The sequence below is a fragment of the Chrysochloris asiatica genome, unplaced genomic scaffold (assembly GCF_000296735.1).
Source record: "Chrysochloris asiatica unplaced genomic scaffold, ChrAsi1.0 scaffold00025, whole genome shotgun sequence".
In the NCBI taxonomy this organism is placed as follows: Eukaryota; Metazoa; Chordata; class Mammalia; order Afrosoricida; family Chrysochloridae; genus Chrysochloris; species Chrysochloris asiatica.
In genome coordinates this window covers 15,951,479-15,976,445 of record NW_006408543.1, presented here as the reverse complement: position 1 = coordinate 15,976,445, position 24,967 = coordinate 15,951,479, and the positions used below count along the sequence as shown (strand labels likewise).

At 49.0% G+C, this 24,967-nt stretch overlaps 1 protein-coding gene across 1 annotated transcript in view; it reads left to right on the top strand.

The window, feature by feature from the left end:
- The window catches only part of RIN3 (Ras and Rab interactor 3), a 117,510-nt gene that overhangs the window by 81,361 nt on the left and 11,182 nt on the right, over positions 1–24,967 (top strand). The window contains exons 6-8 of the mRNA XM_006839562.1: positions 33–1,226; positions 7,622–7,930; positions 23,165–23,296. Coding sequence (XP_006839625.1) covers positions 33–1,226; positions 7,622–7,930; positions 23,165–23,296 — 1,635 coding nt within the window. The remainder of the gene's footprint in view (positions 1–32; positions 1,227–7,621; positions 7,931–23,164; positions 23,297–24,967) is intronic.

Genomic DNA, 24,967 nt, shown 5'->3' with positions numbered 1-24,967 from the left:
TACTGACACTCCCCCCCAGGCCAGACCTCCTCCTCCTTCCCTTCCCCCACTTCCCGCTCCTGCTCCCCCTTGTCCTCCACGCCTTTCTTCCTCCGGGGCTGCTGCTCCCCACTCCCGAGAGGCCCCCACTCTTGTGTCTCCAGTTCCTGCCCCCCACCTTACACCACATGCCTCAGATCCCCCAAGTCTTCCAAGCCAGCAACCCACAGCAACCTGTGAGAGGCTCCCCTGCCCCACCCCAGGCCTGGGCCACCTCAGGGAGGAGGAGGTGGTAAAGCTGGGGACTGCCCCCAGCCCCTTGCAACAGACCTCTGCCCCTCCACTGCCCATCAAGAAGGTCCTGCCGGCCGCACCTCCCCGACGGCGCCTGTCCGAGAGGGTCTCTCTTGAAGAGCTTCCTCCCTCGAGGAAGGCAGCAGAGGAGGACCGGCCAGGCCCCTCTAGGGCTACCTCGGTCAGCCTGCCTCTCCAGGGGACCTCAGACAGTTCTGGGGACAGGCCACAGAGGATCACGGAGGCAGGCCAGGAAGCAGAGGTCAAAGCCAGTGGCCTGGGCAGTATGCGGGAGCCACCAAAAAAGAACAAGCAGCCCCCAGTGCCGCCCCCCAGGAAGAAGCGCATCTCCCGGCAGCTGGCCTCTGTCCTCCCAAGCCCCTTGGAAAGCGTTGAGCTCTCCACAAAGGAAGTAGTCCCTGAGAGACCCCCAGTGGGGCCCCCCAGGGAAGGCCCAAGCCCTGCTTCTCAAGCTGGTGCCCGTCCCCACAGCTCCCCAGAGTTCAAAGGCTCCCTGGCTTCCCTCTCGGACAGCCTGGGTGTGCCCACCTCTGCCACAGACCAAGACTCATACTCAACCAGCAGCACAGAGGAAGAGGTGGAGCAGCAGTTCAGCAGCCCCAGTGTGAAGAATAAGCCCGCCATGATCCTGGACAAGGCACGGCACCGGCTGAGCTTTGTGAACTTCACCAACGTCTTCCACGCCTTCCTCTCCAACAACCGCAAGCTGTACAAGAGAGTGGTGGAGTTGGCACAAGACAAGAGCTCGTACTTCGGCCGCCTGGTGCAGGATTACAAGGTGTACAGTTTGGAGATGATGACGCACCAGGCGTCCAGCACTGAGATGTTGCAGGAAATCCGCACCATGATGACCCAACTCAAGAGTTACCTCCTGCAGAGCACTGAGCTCAAGGCCTTAGTGGACCCCACTCTGCACGCGGAGGAGGAGCTCGGTCAGTGCCCTGGTAGGACTGGGAATGGCTCTGAGGGAGGGAAGGACCGAGGGTGCCACTCAGGACAGGAGTCCCTACAGTGCACGTGCTGGTACCTCACCCACATCTCCTTCCCACTGCAGCTCTAAGTGCTGGAGGCTAGCAGCTCAGAGCTGCCCCTTAGCTGCAGACTTGACCTTGGTCTTGTAGGATCCATGTTGCTTACCCTCCCTGCCTTGACTGACAGCTCTCAGCCAGTTTCTCTTGGCCGTGAGGAACAGAAGGCCACCTGCCTGCAGGTGGGACCCACTGTGTGATACTCCAGAGCTCCCCCTGGGATCATGCTGTGGTTGCCTGGAATCTAGTCCTGGCTCCAGCCCTTCCCTAGCCCCATCCTACCGCCTCACTCATTTCTTCTTACGTGGTGGTGGTGTGCCGTGGAGTCAGTTTCAAATCATAGCGACCTTATATAGGGTTTCAGAGGCTGTATATTTTTACGGAAGCAGAGAGCCTCATCTTTCTCCCATGGAACTGCTGGTAGTTCCAAACTGCTGACCTTGAGGTTAACAGCCTGGCTTGTAACCACTACACAACCAGAGCTTCTTTTAAGAATTCTCAAATCAGTGGTGTATGCCAAATCCCTGCCTCTAACTGTCCTGGTGTGGCGCTGTGGGTTAATGCGTCAGACTGCAAAGTCGTTTGAACTGCAAGGTCAGTGGTTCAAGCTCACCAGCTTCTCCTTGGAAACCCTATACAGGGTCGCTATGGGTCGGAATCGACTCAAACACACACTGCCCCAGCTGCCCACTTGAGAAAGCATTGAATGGCTTCTGAACCAATTGAAAAGAAGTACCAGCTCATGCCCTCAAGTGCCACCTCCCCTGGAAGCCCCCAGCCCTCCCCACCAAATTCAACATCCAAAGGCTCAGTGTCCCAGGAAAGGAGGTTTGGAGCACTGCAGCTCTTCAGACTCACTGTGAATGGTTCTTAAAAAGAGAGATTTCCCCGGTGGAGTTTGACTGGGAACTCCTGAAAATGACACTGTTTACAAGGCCTCTGGAGTTTCTGCAGTGATGGGTGGGGGGTGAAGGGGGTTGAAAATCAAGGTGGATCTCAGGAGGCCAGCTCTGTGTGTGTGTGTACGTGGGCCCCTGGGTTGTTGGGGGGGGGGGGGCATGAGCTGAGAGTGAAGGGGCTGCATGGGCAGGAAGCTCGGGGATGCAGGGATGGGATGGCATGGACTGAGCCCCCCACCCAGGGCAGCCCAGGGCTCATCTCCCACCAGTGACTGGGAGCTTGAGGATTCTGCCCTGAGGATCCAGGTCTGAGCAGGGAGTCAGATGACACAGCAGACTCAGCCTACAGTGACTGAGACTCTCAAGAAGCCCACATGGGCATCTGTCCTAGTGGGATTGGGTGGTGACAAGCCCAAGAATGAGTGGTGGAGTGAGGGGGCATGGAGTGAAGGGGAAAGTGGTCGGAAGTGAGGTCAAGGAGTCTCTGGGGTAGCATGGTTATCGAGTGCTCTGTGGCGCTGTGGGTTAATGTGCCAGACTGCAAAGCCATTTGAACCGCAAGGTCAGCGGTTCAAGCTCACCAGCTGCTCCTTGGAAACCTTATACAGGGTCGCTATGGGTCGGAACTGACTTGATAGCATTCACAACAACTACAATTGTGACAGAAACAACACACATGAGGGACATAATTTCTCACATTCAGGAGGCAAGAAGTCCAGATCAGAGCACGGGTTCTGGGGAAGGTCTCTGTCTCTCTCTTTGGGTGTCTTTTTTCTCTCTCTTTCTCCCTCTGCCTCTTTTTTCTCTCTCCTCTCTCTCTTTTCTCTATCTTTTTCTCATCTCTCTTTGTCTCTCTTTCTTTCTCTTTTTCTGTGTTTTTTTCTGTCTCTTTTTTCTCTCTCTCAGTCTCTCTTGTCTCTCTCTGCCACTCTTTGTCTCTTTTCTGTCTCTCTTTTCTCTTTTTTTCTCTCTCTCTGTCTCTCTCTCTCTCTCTGTCTCTCTCTCTCTGTGTCTCTGTCTCTCTCTGTCTTTTTGTTTATCTCTGCTTCTCTCTCTGTCTCTCTTTCCCTCTCTGTCTCGGTCTCTGGGGAAAGCTCCTTGTCTCAGCTTCCTTAGCACTGACGGTCCTCTGTTCCTTCAGGATTCCTACGTGGCATCGTCTTTCTCCCATTCCTGTTTGCTCATCCTGATGTCTCATTGGCTCTTTCTGTTTCTCCAGGGTCTTTAGGTTTAAGACGCGTCCTTCACTGGCGTGGCCTCGTTCACATAATGAAGAACGGCCTCTTCCCACACTAACACTTATTTTGGAGGGGACACAATTCATTCCATAACAGGGAGGCAGGCCTGTGTAAGCCTCCAAAGACCGTGGCTTTTATTCTGAGTGAGATTAGGTGGTGGGTGGGGGGTCAGAGGTGACCCCTGTTCAGCCATAGTAACACTTCCTGATTCTCTCTGGCCACTGTGCCGAGTCGGGGCAGAGAACAATTGCGTTCTCAGCAGTCATCCAGGCCAGCGATAGTGCGCTGGGACGGGTGGAGGTCACGGAGGGGTCTGAGGTGGTGTCCAGTTCTGGGTCTGTTGTGAAGGTGGGGTTTACAGCATCTGCTGGGAGACTGGGCATGGGGACAGAGAGGTACAAGTGTTCTATCAGAACCCCTGAAAGGGTACAGTGGGTGGGAGGGCTTGGGATGTCTGTGGGTGCGGAGGTTTGGTGGGAACTGGGGAAAAGCCCAGGCGACTCGTTTGGGCCCATTGGATGCTCAGTGGATGCCGCCTTTAGTTCGGGGGGGTGGGGGGGCAGTGTGCGCTAAAGAGGCTTCAGCCTGGTGAGCTCATTGGGGTCTGAGGGTGGGGAGCGCATGGAGAAAGTGGAAAGGCATGTGGAAGAGTGACCTACTGGAAGCTGAAGTCAGCCCTACCTTCCAGCATATAGCTGGGGCCTAGCAGAGCAGAGAGAAGTTACCAAGATCTGGGGAGGGGGTGGAAGGACTTCATGGGGAAAGATGGCACTGTGCACATGGATGGGGGCAGGGCTTGGACCTGTCATGAGGAGCCAAAGATTTCCTAGAGGTGACGGAATTGTGTCATGGGGAAGGCGGGAGACCAATCAGGAGACTGTCCCGGAGGCCTACCCCTGGACAACAGAGACCCCATACAAACCAGACCCATGGTGGGTGGTGCAGGAAGGACCCCAGCCCCAGTGTAGGCTAGCCTCCAAGTATCAGTAAAGAGGCTAACTTGGTTCCAGGTCCCTGGATACCAAGAAGGGCCAGACTCAGAGCCCAGGCAGGCAGGAGACATGGCACGGTGTTACCAGAGCTGTGACAAGCACGGCCGTGGAACAGGGAGAGGTTGGGAGATGGTGCTCTGCACAGTTCAGCCAAACTCCCTGGCCTTGGTCTACTGTGATGCTGAAGACATCCCAGTATTTTAGTTGCCTAGTGCTGTACCCCAGATACCACAAGTTGGCTTTGAAGAGCACATACTCTCAGTTCTGGAGGCCACAAGTCTAAATCAGGATCTTGGCCCTGTCGAGATTCCCTTCATCCTCCTTGATTCTTTGTAGATGAGCTTCACATGGTCTGTCTTCTGTTTACGTACCTAGTCTGCTCTTTATATAACTCAGATGTGCTTAGGTTGACAACCTGCCTTCCGTTGGTATGGTCTAATTAACGTAACAAAGAAAACCTTTCCAACCGGAATCACTTCCCTCGGTATAATGTTGTTAGATGCCGTCCAGTCAGTTCCAGCTCATAGCAACCCCGTGTACAGCAGAACAAAATGCTGCTGGATCCTACACAATCCTCACAACGGTTCGTATACTTCAGCCCACTGTTGCAGCTACTGTGTCAATTCATCCTGTTAGGGGTCTTCCTCTATCACTGACCTTGTACTTTACCAAGCATGATGACCTTCTCCAAGGACTGGTCCCTCCTGATACTGCGTCTAAAGTACATGAGACAAAATCTTTCCATCCTGGCTTCTAAAGAGCATTCTGGCTGTACTTCTTCCAAGATTTGTTTTCTCTTCTGGGAGTTATCTACAGGTATGTTGTTCTTAAGTGCCGTCGAGTCGGTTCCGACTCAGCGATGCTGTATAGGGTTTCCAAAGAGCAGCTGGTAGGTTTGAACTGCTGACCTTGTGGTTCAAAATCCAGTGCTCATCCTACAGCGACTCACCTGGAGTCCTTCTACAGATATTGTTGTTGTTGAGTGCCATCGAGTCAGTTCTGGCCCATGGTGACCCTGTGGTTACTGTTTCAACACATACTTTGGGGAACAGAGTTCAATTGTGATTTAACTGGCCAGAATCACACTGAGAGCAGATGGTGGAACTGCAGTTTGAGCTCAGAGATTCTGACTCTGTCCACAAATTTACCTTTCTGCTGCTCTGCCTTACACTTTGACCTCTGCCCATGTGCCCAAGTACTTACCAGAAGAAGGTACACCACAGAACTCTGATCTGAGTTTATCAGGGATAATCTGAGTTTATCAGGGAGCGGATAATCTGAGTTTATCAGGGATGATCTGAGTTTATCAGGGATGATCTGAGTTTATCAGGGATAATCTAAGTTTATCAGGGATAATCTAAGTTTATCAGGGAGCGGATGATCTGAGTTTATCAGGGAGCGAAGGCACAGGGAGCAGTTTGAACCAAACCAAGGACTCCGTGGGGCAGAGAGGGTCAGTCTCTGGAGAGAGGGGGCAGCTGCAGGCGACCAGAGGCCCTCAGAGACTCGGAGAGTAGGGGCTGCAGTCCTCTCGTGCTACAGATGAGGAAGCAAGTCCCAAAGGGAAGTGACTTGGCCAAGGTCATGCAAGAACCAGGGTCAGTTACTGGGCTGACACAGATCCCTGCCCCCACATCACTGTACCACTAGCTGCCACAGGCTCAGAGGATGTAAGGCAGCCTAGATGGAGGGGAAGAATTGGGGTGAACTGCTGAAGCAGCTGGAAAAGCAGAGGGAAGGAGGAGGTGGTAAGATGAGGATCTGAGAGATCAAGACTGGCCCTAAACCCTGGGAAATTATCTGGGTGTCAACCAGAACTAAACAGCTCAGTATCATCATGCTATCCCAACAGGGACAGGGCTTAGGGTGTCCCCTTGCCAGACCCAGAGACTGCATCCTCCCCTTGGAGACAAGTGTGTGGGTTCAAATCCCCATCCAGCCCCCAGCTAGCTATGTAATTCTACACACACACACACACACATCAGTCTCAGTAGGTCCTGTCTACCCAAACCCACTTCCACTGAGCCAGTTCCCACTCATAGTGACCCCCACAGGACAGAACAGAACTGCCCCATAGGGTCTCCAAAGCTGTCATTGTTACAGAAGCAGACTGCCACAACTTCTTCCTGCGAACCGGCTTGTGGGTTTGAACCACCAACCTTTCATTTAGCGGTCAAGTGCTTAGCCCACTGTGTCACCAGGACTCCTTACTAGGTCCTGTAGGGGAACAGACAACATGCATGCTGCGGGGTTGTTGTGAAGGCAACACTCACTAGCCCCCATTTCACTAGATTGTCAGGGATGAGCAGCAATTAGATAAGATGACGTTTGAATGGCGAAGGAACAAGCCACGTGGGGATCTGTGTGGGGACTGACTGTTCCATGCAAAGCAAGTGCAAAGGTCCTGAGGCAGGTGCTGTCTGGCAGGCTGGAGGAATGGAAAGCTGGTCAGAGTGGCTGGAATAAGGTGAACATACAGAGCGTATAAGGCAATGAATCAGAGAGGTCATGGGGCTAGGTCCAGAGGTCCTTCTAGGTATGGGGGTGGCCAGCTTTTACTGTGAATGAGATGGAAGCTATGTGGCGATTCTAAGCAGAGGAGTGATGGGACCTAACACGTTGTAACAGGACAACGCTGGCTGCTGTGATAAGAACGGACAACTAAGGGCCAGGGTAAGAGGCAAGAGATGGTGACAACCCAGAGTTAAACAATAGTCTGGAATTGGTGAGGAATTGGTTTCTGGGTAGAGTGGATTTTGAGTCCAGAGCCAAGTGAATTTGGAAGAATTGAAAGAAAGAGAACCATAAAGAATATGTGTCTACCAAACATTTAGTGGGCACCCAGGCCCTCCATCTGCAGCTGCCCAGGTTGCACACTGCACAACTCCAGTGTAAATGGTTCCGTGTGGACTTCTGTGCTGAGACAGCGCTGTGAGGGTGAAGGCGTTAGGGACAATGGCCAGTTAGCGCCACTCCCCGAGGTGGTTGTGATAGTTTCTTTGCAGTGTGGTTTTCTGTTGAGTTTGGGACATTGCCTCATATGTCAGAGCCATGTGATGTGCCTGCCGGGACCGGGAGTATGTTTGCAGGGACAGGGGGGAGTGTCTCAGGATCAGTGGCAGAATCCCCACAGCTGGCTTCCTTACCTCCCGCTCTCACCCACCTTACAGAAGCGATCGTGGAGTCTGCCTTGTACAAGTGTGTCCTGAAGCCCCTCAAGGAAGCCATCAACTCCTGTCTGCTGGAGATACACAGTAAGGATGGTTCTCTGCAGCAGCTCAAGGAGAACCAGCTGGTGATCCTGGCCACCACCACCACTGACCTGGGTGTGACCACCAGCGTGCCCGAAGTGCCCATCATGGAGAAGATTCTGCAGAAGTTCACCAGCATGCACAGGGCCTACTCGCCCGAGAAAAAGATTGCCATCCTGCTTAAGACCTGCAAACTCATCTATGACTCCATGGCCCTCGGCAACCCAGGTAGGTGGGCTACCACATTGGGGCTGGCTAGGGGCTCTCTCTAGGCCCCTTGAGCCATGGTGTTGGGTAGGTCTCTGGAGCTCTTGAAGACCCTAGCACTAGAGTAATCTTCAGATGCCCATTGGGGAAAGGATGGTCATGGGTAGGTTAGGAGTTCTGGGCACCTCCCAGAAGTTAGTGCAGACCAGGGAGGTTGTGCTTGTCGGCCACATTGGAGGCAAGCAAGGAAGGCTGCTCACACTGGCTTTGTGTGAATGAGGAAAAGGTGCCTACATAAGTTGACAACTCACAATTCCACGGTGGACGGACAATTATGCAATCTGATTCAGGTGTGCCCAAGCTTGGCTGGGCTCACTGAGAGATGGGTTGTCACTGGGGGTTTGATTGGAGACCGGCTGGTCTGGGATGGTCTTGCTTGGACATTGAATGGTTGATTAATGATTGCCTGGTCTGGGGTTGGGCGGAACTGCCCCATGTGTGTCTCATCCTCCAGTCGGCTGGCCCGGGCTTGTGTCCATGGCAGTAGCAGGGATCTTAAGAGCAATCAAAGCCCACAGGCCTCTCTTGAAGCCTAGGCTGAATGACCATAATGTCACTTTGACCCATTTCACTGAGCAAACAAATCACCAGGTCAAATGCAAGGAGTGAGGAATAGACTCCTTGGTTGGGAAGAGTCACAAAACCACATTGCAAGGGGTTTGGCTACTGAGTAGGGAGTCATTTCTATCCATTTAGCACATCCTCCAGGTAGACAGGAATAGGTATCACTGGCTAGATGTCATCCCCAATCATCAGTTCAGTCCTTGTGCAGTAAGCAACCTGTGCAACTGTTCATGGCAGCCTGGTAATGGAAGAGTAGAAGGATTGGTCATTCTGAAGCCACACAGACCAGGACGCAAATTCTTGGTCCATCATTTGCTTCTTGTGTGACCTTAGATGACTGGTTTAGCCCCTGAGAAAGCTGCTTTGCAGACAGGGGAAACTAAGACCTCACATGGCTCTGAAGCCATACTCTGTCACTTGTGACTTAGAAACCGTGGGTATAAAATGTCGATCTCAATGCCCAGCACTCAGCAGCCTCTATAAACTGGGGCTATTTTAGGAGATGTCCTCTCTGTGGCCCTTGGACAAGGGCAGACAGTTTGCTACGGGACACAGTATGTAGTTCTTTGTTTGTGACTCAGAGAAACACACAATGTCCCCTCATCCTAGTAAAGCTTTCCTCGGGTCTGCTATAGCCACATTCAGACTGGTGTTTCTGAACTCTGTGGGTACTCTGTGGGTACAACCAAGAACCCTGGTGGCACTGTGGGTTAGCTGTTGGGCTAAAGTTGGCAGTTCAAACCCACCAGTCACTCTGAGGGAGAAAGATAAGGTTGTCCGTTTTCATAAAAACTTGCTATATCAGAAACTGGAGCCACTGGGAGTCAGAATAAACTCAACTGTGGTTTGTTTTTTGCGGTGATGGTGCACGCTGAGAGACAGAAAAGTGGGTATGAGATGGTCAGGGGTTGGAGACATTGCTTACGGGGTGCAGGGTGATGGCGATGATGGTCACATAACCTTGTAAATGTAATTAATCTCACTGAATTGTACACATAAAGAGGATTAAAAGAGCAAATTTATGTTATAAATAGGCAGTTGTGTTTTTGCTGTTGTTAAGTGCCATCGAGTCAATTCTGACTCATAGTGACCCTGTATAGGGTTTCCGAGGAGCAGCTGATGAGTTTGAACCGCTGTCCTTGTAGTTCAAGATGGCCTCGCATTCCAGCGCATTAACCCATAGCACCACACCAGGACTCCGGAATAGCATCATGAACAAGTGTGATGCATTGTGGGAATGACCAACCTGGGATACAGGAGCATGAAGTGAGCACGGACTAATGAAAAAAATGAGCCCACAGACTTGCTCCTCATGGGACTGCTGCAAACCTTCAATTGGTAAAAAAAATACGAAGAAAGGAAAACACAATAAAGCACTGGACCACAAGGTCAGGTTGAACTGCAAGGTCCGCGGTTCAAATCCACCAGCCACTCCTTGGAAACCCTATACAGGGTAACTATGAGTCGGAATTGACTCAATGGCACATATAGTTTCAACATAACCTTTGTGTGTACCAGGGGAAAAAAAATAGTGTTGGCCTGATTTACTGTGATACACTATCTCTGAAGTTTGCCTACATATTTTGTTGTTGTTGTTGTTAAGTGCTCTCAGGTCAGTTCTGACCCATAGCAACCCTGTATAGGGTGTCTGAGGAGAGACTGGTGAGCTTGAACCATCCAGCTTGTGGTTCATACTGACTTTGCAGTGTAGTGCATTAACCCACAGCGCCACACCAGGACTCCTGCATGATTTACTGCCATTTAAAAAAAGGGAGGAAAAAAAAGTTGGCTGAGAGCAGGGACATGGGATTTTGAGGCAGGCGTAAGGGGAAAGAAAGACAGTAAGTAGTATGCCTGCCTGGGGCAGCCTGGGAAAGAGCAAGGGGTGGGCAGAACAAGGGTCCTACCATTCCCCACCCTCAGTGAGAAGAGCTGGAACCTCCGCTGATTCAGGCACAGTGCCCCAAGCTCTGAGGCAGGCCAGTGTGACAGCCTCCTGCCAGGACCAGATGGGGTTCTCATCAGGGAACACACATCTGGATGAGCTCTGGACTGGGAATCCAGAGCCTCCTACTCTCACCTCTGCCCCCTGGCAGGCCAGGGCTGCCAACCTCAGAGCCTCAGCTTCTTCCCCTGGAGAAAGCAGGTATGCTGACAGGGACAGGGTCTTGTGGGGTTCATTTGGCAGACCTGAGTGTGAACCCCAGCTTTGCTGACTTCACTGGGCCGGTGTATAAAATGGGGATAAGAGATCTGCTTCTCGGGGTCCCCTGGAAAGTACCCAGAGAGTCACTTAGCATCCTGAGCCTCCGTGTTCTCCTTTATAAACAAGGTTAGGAATGCCTCTCTCAGGACCCAGGGCCATTGTAAAGATCAGATACCTCGGGGTGCTTGTGTTAACTCTTTCATAACCCATCCTACAGATAACAGAACTTTAAAACACTCAACGATTTAACATGCATTCGATTGTTATTAAGTGCCTTTGAGTTGGTTTCGATTCATAGCCACCCGGTATAGGGTTTCCGAGGAGCAGCTGGTGGATTTGAACTGTCGACCTTGTGGTTCACAGTCCAGTGCTGATCTTACAGTGCCAAGGGGGGGAACCATTGTGTCTACAAAAATCTTACAAAATAATAATAATTTAGTAATGAAAGTGATTTAATACGGGATGTTATGGTGCAGGACTGGCTGCCTCCCCACCACATCCCCAGAGATATGGAGGCTGAATCTGCTCACTGGTTTCCAAGCTAGGTTCCATGAGGCACCCCAGCCACCACCAAAGGTTCCCAGATCAGTCTGAGCCTCACACTGTTCTCACCCTTACCGATTTAATACAAGGGGTTCCACGTGGGAGTTTGTTTGAAACAAAGAGTTCTGCTGCTAAATTTGGTGGTGTTGTCAGTATAACCATTTGAAAACAATTTTCAATTTTCAGACTTCAAAAAGTTGAAAGAATCACAGTAGTACATGGAAACCATGGTACCTACATGTGCTTTATGTATTGTTAAGTTGTGTATAACCTATTGTGTAATATACAAATCTGCTATATCATTTCTACTTCCTATCTTTAATCTCTCACTCTCTGTGCATTCTTTGGTTTGGTTTGGTTTCTGAATCATATCAGCCCTTAACTCTGAAATACTTTCTTAAAAATAGGAACATTCTCTTAGAAACCAGAGTGTATTTCATAAATTTATTGACCATTTCAGAAATTTGCATTGATACAATATTTTATCCAGTCTACCACCTGTATTGCAGACTGTTGAGTCATTTGATAAGGTTCTTTGCACAGTTCTCCCTCCTGCTCAGGATCTCAGGGCCCAGTCAAGACCCGGTACTATATTTAGTTCATTTAGTTATCTGATGTCTTTGTTGTTGATGATGATGATGTCATCATTAGTTGCCATCAATCAGTCCCCGACTCATAGCAACCCTACGCACTCCAAAACAAAACACTGCCTGGTCGTGTGCCATTTCCATGATCTGTTGTGATTGGCTGGTTTAGGGCAGTAGATTGCCAAGCCTTTCTTCCTGGTCTGCTTTAGTCTAGAAGCTCTGCTGAAAACCTGTTCAGCATCAGAGCAACACAGAAGGCGCCACCTGCAGATGGGTGGTGGTAGTGAATGAAGCCTAGATTTCCCTCATGGCTGGCGAGAGTTTTACCACCACCCATGTTGTTGTTGTTAAGACCATCAAGTTGGTTCTGACTCAGCGACCCTGTATAGGGTTTCCAAGGAGCAGCTGGTGGGTTTGAACTGCCAACCTTGGAGTCCAGTGCTTTATCCTACAGCACCACACCAGAATCTTTAATTTTGAATTTCTCCTCCGCCTTTCCCATCTTTCACGACACTGATATTTTTGAGGAACACAGGCTTTTGTCTCCACCCCCACCTTTTTTTTTTATTATTATTATGAAAGTTCCTCATTTTGTGTTTGTCCATGTTTCCTCCTGATTACATTGAGGTTATAACTGGCTCTTCACTTCTCTTCTGGCTCTGGTGGTCACTGATTTGAGGACTAAGCCTGCTCCCCCAGGTGGTCAATGCATAAGCCCCTTCAACAGACACCCTTAGGGCCTATGTGGTTGCTGGGCTGTAGACCAATAGTGTGACTTCCAGCCCTAGGGTGGAGCTCCAGCCTGGTCCCTCCTGTCCCTGCCACTGCCCTGGTGGCCACTGACCCACTTCAAGCAGAAGCAGTAACTCTCCCACCCCAGACCTGCTTCCAGACTCCCCACCTCTCATCTCCGGTGAAGATGCCCCACCCGCATGCGTCTCTCATTGCTGTTGAACCAGCAGCAGTACCTTCGCACCTGGCCCACGGCAAACAGGGATGTAATAAGCCTGGGCGGTAGTGTAGTGGTTACGAATCGGGCTGCAAACCGCAAGGTCAGCAGTTCGAAACTATCCGCTGCTCTGTGGGAGAAAGATGAGGCTTTCTGCTCCCGTAAAGATTTACAGCCTCAGAAACCCTGTTCAGGGTCGCTATGGGTTGGAACTGACTCAACGGCACTTAACAACAACAACAACCCTACAGACCAAGGAGCTCTGGTAGCGTAGTGGTTATGAATCGTGCTGCGAACCACAGGTCAGCAGTTCGAAACTACCAGCTCTTCCACAGGAGAAAGAGGAGGCTTTCTGCTCCCGTAAAGATTTACAGCCTCGGAAACCCTGTACAGGGTCGCTGTGAGTTGGAACCGACTCCACGGCACATAACCACCACCCTCCAGACCTGCTGGGATGTGATGAACTTGAATTAACAGGCCATGTGACCCCAGTGGTGAACTTGGAAACTTAAACCCTGAGTTAACAGGCCATGTGACCTCAGTGTGTTCTGACGCACAGTGACCCGATAGTTCAGAGTAGAACGTCCCCCTCGGGCTTCTAAGACTGCAGATCATTACAGAAATGACTGCCCATGTTTCTTTCTGTCATGGAGCAGCTAGTGGATTTGAAACACAGACATTTTGGTTAGCACCCGAGGGCTTAGCTGCTGCTCTACCAGGACTCCTTGGTGTGACTCTAAGGAAGCCATTTAACCTCTTTGAACCATCTTTTCCCGAAAGCCAATTGCTGTCCCCAGTTGCCCATCCAATTCACTCCGACCCATAGAGACCCCCTATGTGTCAGAGTAGAACTGTGCACCAGAGGGCTTTCAATGGCTAAGTTTTTCAGAAGTAGATTGCCAGGTCTTTCTTCCTAGGTGCCTTCCCTCTGAAACTAGATTAAGAATTCCAGTTGCTTTACAGTCTTGCTTGGTCAACCTTTTTGGATTGGAGTCATTTTGGAGAGGGCAAAGGAGTCCCTGGATGGTACAGACAGTTCACTGGCTTGCCTGCTAACCACAGGTTGGAAGTTTGAATTCACCCAGAGGAGCCTTGGAAGAAAGGCCTGGTGATCAACTTCCCAAAACCTGATCCAATGAAAAGCCTACGGAGTACAGTCTACTTTACTCTGATACACATAGGGTCAGAATTGACTCGACAACAGCTGGGAGACAGTGTGATGCCCATAACTCAGGACTCAGGCACGACCCCGGAAGAGACAAAACCCAAGTCCTGGCCGAGTCCCTCTTTATGAGCCAAGTTAGATTCTGCATGTCAGCCTCCAGCTTGTGGTTCCAACTGAGGCTCTGGAGTGATTTCCTTGAGGGGCGTGTTGGGGACTATGAGGCTTCAGCGGGGGCGATGGGGCCTGGGTTCCAGACTCTCTTTTGCCTCAGACTTCCCAGATGAATCAGACCCCTGTCCTCACTTGGCCTTCAGACTAGACCAGCAGTTTTCAAACTGTTTCCAGAGAACTCTGTAGAAATCATAGGTCAACCCTGCTGCCCTCACCGTGAGTCAACCAGATTAGCCAAGTCCTGCACAGAACCACCAAACCAGTTACCATCACATCAGTCTTGACTCACAGCAACCCCGTGTCTGTGACCGAGTACAACTGTGCTCCACAGAGTTCTCAATGGGTGCTTTTTCATAAGTAGCTCACCAAGCTTTTCTTACAAAGTGCCTCTGGGTGAACTCGAACCGTCAACCTTTCAGTTAGCAACCATGTAAAAACACTGTTTGTACTACCCAAGGACTTCACTTGTGCACAAGATTCCCCTTAGAGACAGATGCTTACTGCAGAACTAAACTCATAACCTACTGCTCTTGGTGAGCTCTAAGTCCCACCAGCCTGTGTTCCTCAGATAAACTCAGCAGTTCAACAAATGCTTATTGTTAGCAGCAAATCCACTGACTGATCCAGTCCCTGTTTTTAGGATGCCAACAATTCAATCAGGAAACAGTACACTACGCAAGCTGTAGTCATGTGATAAATGCTGATCACTCATTCATTCATTCAATAAATATATTTGTTAAATGTGTCACCTTTGTTGAGAGGTGATGGATGTGAACAAGATAAAGTTCTTGCCTTCATGAAGCTTACATTCTTATGAGGAGAGGGCGGTGGGCAATAAACAAGTCAACAGATCAATACAAACTATCTGGTCACATGTGGAATTGTGCCACTGTGATGAATAAAGCAGAGACTGGGCAGGGTTGAAGGTCTTTGCTATATTGGATTGAGTGGCCTTGCTCAGGGTAACGTATTGTTGTTGTGTGCCATTGAGAGTTGGTTCTGACTCATAGCGACCCTGTATAGGGTTTCCAAGGAGCAGATGGTGGGGGTTGAACCACTGACCTCGTGGTTAGCAGTACAATTCTTATCCTACAGTACTATACCAGGACTCGAGGTTAGCATTGTTGTTAAGTGCCGTTGAGTCAATTCCGACCCATAGCGACCCTGTATAGGGTTTCCAAGGAGCAGCTGGTGAGCTTGAACCACCGCCCATGCAGTTCAAACGACTTTGCAGTCTGGTGCATTAGCCCACAGTGCCATAGGATATCTGTTTTTCCATTCTGCAATGATGGGTCCAAGGAAGCCCAGCTGTAGGGGCATCAAATCTCTCTGGTGGAAGGCCGGGGTCTCCAGGGAAGACTTCCTGGAGGAAGTGGGAATTCTGATGGCGAGTAAGGGATAAATCAAGTTGTGGTTGTGAGCACCATGTTGCCTCTTGATTGCTGAATTAACATAAGAGTCCAATCGGCAAGTTTGGTGGGGACAGCTATGATAAAATGATGGATTCTCCCTTCTTCCTCAGGGGTCTGCAAACTCTGGCCCACCATTTGTTTTTGTAAATAAAGTTTTATTCTCAGCCACCTCCATGCATTTACAATAGAGTCTATGGTCTACAGAGGCAGAGTTGAGTTGTACTTGCCATAGACACAGCGTGATCCGTGAAACTGAAAATATGTACTTTCTGGCCCTTAACAGGAAAAATAAATCTGCCATAAAACTTTTTGAAAACTCTAGCTACTCATTCGATCCTTATCACAGCCCTTTATACCAGGCTGAGTTGTACTATTATTATTCCTCATTTTCCAGATGAGAAAACAGGCTCAGAGTGGTTAAGTGAGTGGCCCCAGATCACACAGCGGTGATGGTGGTGAAGCCATCCTATTCCCATGTTCCTCACATTCGGCGAGAACCCCGTGGGCACGATTCTGCTCACACTTCTCCTCATTTGTATCTAAAAAAGCGCTCTCCTTCTCTCTGAGGTGATCCAGACAGTGAAACATGTCTGAGGTCCCCAAATGCCAATTGAGTCAATGTTGCCTCATGGTGACCCATGCACCCCAGACTGGAACTGTGCTCCATAGAGTATTCAGTGGTTGATTTTTCGGAAGCAGATTGCTAGACCTTTCTTCCAAGGTGCCTCTAGGTAGATTCGAACCCCCAACCTATCTGTTAGCAGCGAGTGCGTTAACCATTTGCACCACGTGGGCACCTCTGGCTGATCCCCATTTAAGGAGCTGGTTGAGGACCTCAGGAGGAATCCAAGTAATCTTACATGCTGACTCTTTTAGTCATATAGGTTTATAAGGCCTTCTGCAAACCTGACTCACGTGGGCAGGGAGGGAGGCGGACCTAGAAACAGGACCACGGGACACACATCCTCTGGGACAGTCAGGGTAGCTGTCAGCTCCCACGTGACTGGACATGGCGGTCCCAAGGGCAGAGCAACTAGTCCAGGGCACAACGCCACCAGTCTCAGTGCACTGGGACTCAGCTCTAGGTCTGCCTCAGTCTTCCTTCAGGGGCTGTGCCTCTCCAACCTCGGCCCACTCACGTCATAGGTGAGGCTACCCAGGGAAACGCAGCAGAGATGCCCATAACAGCTCACCTTGCCAGGACACTTTCTGGGTTCTCAATCGCTTTTGAATTCTCTTTCTCCTATTTTTCTCTCAAAAAACCTGAAAGATCAGAGGGACTAGTGTTGCTGGCCCTGTTTTGCAGATGTAGAAATGGGAAGGGGCCCAGAAAGCAGGCTGGGACACACACTGTTAGGTGCTGTCGAGTCATTTCGAACTCATAGGGGTCCTATGCTGAACAGAATGAAGCACTGCCCAGTCCTGTCCCACCTCACAATTGTTATTATGTCTGGGCCCATTGTAGCTGCCATGTGTCAGTCCATCTTATTGGACGATCTTCTTTTTCTCTGACCCTCCACTTTACCAAGCATGATGTTCTTCAGGGACTGGTCCCTCCTGATAATATGTCCAAAGTATGAGAGACGAAGTCTCGACACCCTGACTTCTAAGGAGCATTCTGGTTGTACTTCCTCCAAGACAGATTTGTTGGTTTTTCTAGCAGTCCATAGTTCTCTCCATACCATCATTCTTCTCCAACACCATCCTTCAAATGCATCGATTCTTCCCCAGTCTCCCTTATTCACTCTCCAACTTTCGCATGCAGATGAGGCTATTGAAAATACCATGGCTTAGGTCAGGCACATCTTAGTTTAACTCAAACTGAATATCTTTGCTCTTGAACACTTGAAAGAGGTATTTTGCAGCAGATTTGCCTAATGCAACACATCATTTGACTTCTTGACTGCTGCTTCCATGAACATTCATTGTGGATCCAAGCAAAATGAAGTTTTTGACAGCTTCAATCTTTTCTCCATTTATCATGCTGTTATTTATTAATCCAGTTGTGAGGATTTCGTTTTCTTTACATTAAGGTGCAATCCATATTGAAGGCTGTATTCTTTGATCTTCACCAGTATTTTAAGCCCTCTTCCCTTCCCAGCAAGCAAGGTTGTGTCATCTGCGTATCACAGGTTGTTAATGAGTCTTCCTCATAGAACCCAGCTTCTCTGATTATTTGCTCAGCATACAAGTTGAATAAGTATGGTGAAAGAATACACCTGTCACACACCACTCCTGATTTTAAACCATTCCATATCCTCTTGTTCTGTTTTAATGACTGCCCCTCAATCTATATACAGGCTGTGAGGCACACAGGTTTCTGGAAAATGGAACAAAGATGACTTGTGCAGAATGGAGCAGGCATTGCCAAACACTGGCAACTTGACAGGTGCCCGGGTGCCCATGCTATGCTGTGGAGGACACAGGAAGGGAGTGGGCTGGCCCTGCCTGTGCCCACGGAATTGTGGAGACAATCAACCCAGCATAGGCAGGGAGAGCAGAGCTCCTACTTTGAATTTTGCTTTCTTCTAAGTTCTTTTGTAAGGAGCTCTGGTAGCGTAGTGGTTACAAATCAGCCTGCTAACCTCAAGGTCAGCAGTTCGAAACTAGCAGCGGTTCCACGGGAGACAGATGAGCGTTCTGTTCCTGTAAAGATTTAACAGCCTTGGAAACCCTGTGCAGGGTCACTATGAGTTGAAACTGACTCCACAGTACTTAACAAGTTCTTTTTGTGGAGTCATGGTGTGGCACTGTGGGTTAATGCACCAGACTACAAAGCCATTTGAACTGCAAGGTTGGCAGTTCAAGCTCACCAGCTGCTCCTCGAAACCCTATGCAGGGTCGCTATGGGTCGGAACTGACTCGACAGCACTTAACAACAACAAGTTCTTTTGTGTTCTTTTAGCTGCTTCTTCCTGATGAGCCCTGTAGTCACCCCGTTCACCCCCATACGCAGATCTTGACTAATAATAATATAACTTCCATCTCAATAGCTTTGCCTGTTCTGGACATTTCATGTGAGTAGAATCATGCAGTACTTGTCCTTCTGTGTCTCGTTTCTTTCAATCAATATAACGTTGTTAAGATTCATTATCTATGTTCCATTTCTCTTTATTACCACTGTATTGGTCCCTTCACAGTGTGTCTATCCATTCACCAGCTGACAGTCATTTGGTTGGTTTCCATTTTTTGACTATTAGGAATCATGCTGACATGTGCCTTTTGGGTGGGTACGTGTCTTCAGTTCTCTTAGCTATATCCCTGGGAATACAATTGCTGAGTGGTACAGTTAAGTCCTGGTGTGGTGCTGTAGGAGAAGCACTCGACTGCAAGGTCAGTTTGAACCTCAAGGTCAGCGGTTCAAACTCACCAGCCACTCCTAAGAAATCCTATACAGGGTCGCTATACAGAAGTGACTTGATAGCACTTACCAAAAACAACAGCAAGGTAAGTGTTAGTGTGGCATTGTAGGATACGCACTGGACTGCCAACCACAAGGTCGGCAGTTCAGATCCACCAACTGCTCTCAGCAATCATATACAGTGTCACGTGGCACTGTAGGATAAGCACTGGACTGTCAGCCACAAGGGCGGCAGTTCAGATCCACCAACTGCTCTCAGCAATCATATCCAGGGTCAGTATGAGTTGGAACCAACTCGACAGCACACAATAACAACAAGGGTAACTCAGCGGATCCCTGGGCACGAAGGTTCATTGCTTAGCTGGTCCTCTAAAGGTTGGGGGTTAAGAACCCATCGGTGGCTCCACAGAAGAAAAACCTGGCAATCTGATTCAAGAAAAATTATAGCCAAGAAATTCCTGTGGAACAGGTCTTCTCTGTCTCATGCAGTCGCTGTGGGTTGAACTCAGCTCTGTAGCCCCAACAACAACAAAGTCCACAGTTAACTCTATAAAAGATAAATAATGGTTTAATGTAGTATTCAGAAAAATAAAATATGAATGAAAAATAGCAATGTTTACAGTAAAGATAGGGTGCTGGCTGTTTTATGACCCTGTTAGTCTGCAGTTGTAGTTGTTGTTGCTAAGTACCGTCGAGTCGGTTCCGACTCATAGCGACCCTGTACAGGGTTTCCAAGGAGTGGCTAGTGGTCTTGAACCACCGACCTTACGATTCAAACCGACTTTTCAGTCCAGCGCATTACCCTGCAGTGCCACACCAGGACTCCGTTAGTCCTCAGTAGGAACTGTCATTTCCCATCAGCCTGTGGTTCCGGGACTCATGTTCGTTTAGGAGGGATAGCAATGGTGTGCAAACAGATTGGGCAACTTGGGGTTTTGCTATCATCACCTTTTTTTTTTTTTTTTTTTTAACTGTAGAGCATTTATTAGCTTTTATCCCCTTGGTTCAAAGTATGGGAGGATTTTAGCCAAGTGTATATCATTGTTAGCGGGAGAAAGATGAGGCTTTCTACTCCCGTAAAGATTTACACCCTCGGAAACCCTGTACAGGGTCGCTATGGGTCGGACCCGACTCAACGGCACTTAACAACAACAACAACAACAACAATATCATTGTTAAGTGTTCTTGAGTCAGTTCCGACCCATAGCAACCTTGTATAGGGTTTCCGAGGAACGGCTGATAGGTTTGAACCGCTGACCTTGTCATTCAAACTGACCTTGCAGTCCAGTACATTATCCTGCAGTGCCACACCAGGACTCCCTTTGCTTCAGACCCTATTATGACTCAGCACAGCGCTGATGATCTGCTTCATGTCATCTCAACATCCCTGGGCACCTCAATCTCCAATTCGTTGTGGCAGAGCCAAGATTTGAACTCAGAATTGAGGCAAAGACCTAACTCTTCCATACTATGCCTCTCAGGAGTTCAGAATTTGTATGGTCAAAAGAAAGTCACTAATCACTCCGAATCACAGTCATAACAATCCTGATCCATATACTTGCTTAAAGGATCAATGTGAACATCCATAATAAACTGTGAAATTGGCCTCTCTTCCCTGGAAGTGCTTGTCTGAGCTCTTGAAGCAATACAAAGAAAATCACTGAGTGAAACTTATTTCCTGTATGTGCTATAGGAATTTACATGTCTGTTCATATCCTCCAAATGAAGCCACATATGAAAACATATTTTTGAATAAAGACAGAGAAAAGTTATTTGTTTTCCCAGGAAACAGGTATTTTTCCTGCTCATAGACAATGAGAAAAATGTGACAGATCATGGTTCCCTTTTCACACTGACCACCAGGAAACTCAACATTAAGTTTTTGGCTATAAAAGAACAGGTCTTTGCTTATTTGCATTTTTATTTCCTCTGTAGTATACAATTCCTTTTGAAATTTATCTTTGTTATCCTAGTGTTTATTTTTTTTTGTTTAGATTTTACTGTTTTTTTGGACTCCTGATGTAACACTATAGGATCAGCACTGGACTGCAAACCACAAAGTTGGCAGTTCAAACCCACCAGCTGCTCCTGCTACTTTCTTGGAGTTGAGCAACCATTGTCATCCTCTTTTTCTTCCCCCATAACAGGTTTTCTGCCCCCTAGGGTTCCTATGGAATCTTTTGAGTTACTATTGTCAACTGATCACATAGAGATAAATGTCAAGGCAGACTTTCTTTATAAGTTAAATTAAGCTATGCTTTCGTTTGAAGAAGACTTTGGGAGATATTTTTGGTGTGAGGTTTAAAGATTATCACAGGGAAATCATTTCAGAGGTTCATCCAGCCTCTATGGCTCTGTTGTTGAGAAGTGCCGGCGAGTCGATTCCAACCCATAGCGACCCTGTTGTATAAGGTTTCCAAGGAGCAGCCGGTGAGCTTGAACCACCGACCTTGCAGTTAAAACAACTTTGCAGTCTGATGCATTAGCCCACAGTGCCACACCAGGGCTCCAAAAGGGTGCATATTTCAGGGAACACAATTCACTCCATAACACCTACAGAACTCAGTGTAGAGAATGCTAAAGAATCTCAAACCAAAGAGAGCAGAGGATTATGGTATCTCCAGACCATATTGCTAATGCTCTAGAAACTCTCAAATGAGAATTTGAAAATCTGTTCTGCATTTTCTCCCTTTTGATCAGGATTCTTCTATAGAATCTTGGATTAACACATTCAGTCATGGTAGCCGGGCACCATCCAGTTCTTCTGGTCTCATGACAAGGAAGTATTTGTTCTTGGTGGCAGTTAGCCATACGTTCCATATCCTCCTCTTATTCCTGACTTCCCTTCTTCCTGTGATGCTCCAGGTAAATAATGACCAGTTGTTAGGACGTGGATGGATACTTACCAGCTTTTAAGACCCCAATCACTATGCAGTGATGTAGGAGGTACAGCAGAAGCATTCAACACCTTATTAGACCAATTAATTGGGATATCTCATGATATCATGACCCTAAACCTCCAAACCAAGGAACCAAATCCTCAGCAGTTATTTCTCCTCCTCCTCTTCTTCCTCCTCTTTTTCTTCTTCAATTTGAAGAGATTTCAAAAAGTTCAAGGAAAAATTCTGTTCTTTTCATTCTATTTTTCTGTGACGTTTTGGAAACCCCCTTGAACATATTTAAAAGAACTGTAAATTGCTTGGCATGAATTTGGTCTGATAAATATTTTCCCCAAGACCAGAGGGCAGGAGAATTGGGTTGAACCTTTCTCAGCATTTCCCAGGCATGGTGACCTCCAACTGAGCCTGGGCTGACCAGGGGAGATAAGAGTTGGGTTAGGGACCCAGCGTGGCTGTTCCTCACTATTGCAGGCTGCACTGCCCTCCTTCCCAGCCCACTCACAGGGTGCGGGGACACCATGGAGAACCTTCAAGTAGAGCCATCCCTGTCAGTAAGCATGCCCAACTATCCCTGTTAGAATTCATGCCCAACAGAACCAGCCCAGCACCAAACTAGAAAGGCATCTTCTAGGCCTACCTCCCGCTTTTGGTTAACAGCCAGTGCTTAACCATTGCAACACCAGGGTGCCTTTTTACAGAGGTTGTTGTCATTGTTGTTGTTGTTTGCCATCAAGTTAATTCAGACTCATAAGTGACCTCACTGGAGAGTAGAACCTCCACATTGGGTTTCCAAGGCTACAAATCTCTACAGAACTCCATCCCCAGGTCTTTTCTCCCACAGAGCCAGTAGGTGGGTTCAAACTGCCAAACTTGGTTGGCATCAGAACGGTTAACCATTGTGCCACTAGATGATGTATTCCTTTCGGATGTGTTTACAGTTTAAATTAAACCCTCTGGAAGAGGCAATGCTTAATCCAAGAAAATGAAGGCCGGATGGTAGAATTTCAGAGCGTGTTGTTTTGTTTGGCAGCTGGGGAGGGAGGTGGGTGTTACAGGGAACAGGGAATCACCCCAGGGGACATCAGTGCCTTCTGGGTGGGTCCATGACTCAAGTGCCACAAACTTCACTGTCAAGAAAGCTTTCACAGGCAGGAGCTGGGGAAGGAGTGGGGGGATGTGCACCTTTCTCAGTTCCCTCTTCCAAAGCCTGAACCTTCTCCAAGGAACTAGTCCCAGTATCACTAATTTCCTGAGAAGCTTCCTCTTTCAGGGAGAGACCCCACCAGCAAACTGGGACTAGGGAAAGACTCACGCCTCCGCCTCCTTCTCCCTACCAGGCAAGCCCTATGGGGCGGACGACTTCCTCCCTGTGCTCATGTATGTACTAGCCAGATGCAACCTCACAGAGATGCTGCTCAATGTGGAATACATGATGGAGCTCATGGACCCTGCCCTGCAGCTTGGAGAGGGTGAGTCTCCACCGGATCCTCCACCCCGCCTCAGGGAATGCCAGGCAGTCTAACAGCGCCTCCTGGTGGCCAGGTCCCTGCTGAGGGACACAGAGATAGACTGGGAAGGGAGAGGAGGATGTCTCTGCTCTGGAAGTTGGGGAATGGTGGGATGCTCAGAGGGTAGGCGTCCCTTACTCAGGCTGTGCAGCCAGGGAAGGCTTCCTAGAGGAGGTGACATCTGAGTGGAGTGTTGAAGGATGAATAGAAGCCAGCCAGACGAAGAAGGGAATACAGCAGGAGCTGGGAGTGTGGAGACTGAGGCTGAAGCAGTGGGGAGTGGCCCTGGCCAGGCGTAGGAGCAGGGAGGTCCCCAGGGACTCTCAGCCCCTGTTCCTCCAGCTCTGGACCAGACCCTCTGTCCGTGGGGGATGGTTAATGGTGCCGGCAAAGGGATAAAGGCGGAGGTGTGGATTGTTTCACCCCACCCTCAGTTTCCCTTCCCCTTTCCCTTTCCTCCTTCACACCACTTCCCCTGCTCACGCAACCCCAGCCACCCTCTACCACCAGTCCCCTGGGCCTTGTCATCTGGGTGCAGCCAGCCTAGGTACCTGCTCTGAGGGAGCCTCCCCTCCCCGCTGTCCTTTGAGGTGTCAACCGTGAAGGATGGAGCGAGAATCCCCCGCATGAGCGTGTCTCCCCAGTGGACTTTGTGGTTCTGGAGATCCGCAGTCCTCTTTGCATCTGTTTGCATTTTCATCCTGTTCCTGGCCCTGATGTGAACAGCCCTGTAGGTTCTTGGCAGCTCAGAGGAGCGTGTTAAGGCCATGACGTAAATGACACACATAGCTTTGGTTTGTGGCTCTGGGGCCTCCAGGAACTACGTTCTCTGATCTTTGGTGAAAATTATTTTTTCTGCCTTTGAAACAGCCTGTCTTACAAGAAAGCTAGGAATTCCCGGAAAGGTGGACTTTCTTCAGCAGTTATCATCTGTTTCCCAGTGCGTGTGTGCATCCTGCTCACCTATCAGTCTATTTACCTGTGTGTCTGTCCCTCTGTCTCTTCAGCTACTCACACATCTGCTTATCCACCCACCTACCCACCCATCCACTCACCTACTAACACATCCACTCATCAACCTATCTACCTGTCTGTCTGTGCATCTGTCCATTCAACTACACAGACATCCACCTAGCCATTCACCAACCCATCCACCCATCCACCTACACATCCACCCATCCTTCCATCCATCCCTCCATCCACCCATCTAACTACTAACACTTCTACCCATCCATATATCCTCCTATCTGTTCATCTGACCACACATTCATCATTCATCTACCCATCCACTCATCCATCCTCCCACCCACTTATTTACCCACCCATACATACACACATCCACTAGTCCACCCACCCATCATACACATATCCACCAATCTACTCAGGCATCATACACACATCAGTCCACTCACCCATCATACACACATCAGTCCACTCACCCATCATACATACATCGTCCACTCACCCGTCATACATCCATCAGTCCACTCACCCATCATACATACATCAATCCACTCACCCATCATACATACATCAATCCACTCACCCATCATACACACATCAGTCCACTCACCCATCATATACACATCGTCCACTCACCCATCATACATACATCAGTCCACTCACCCATCA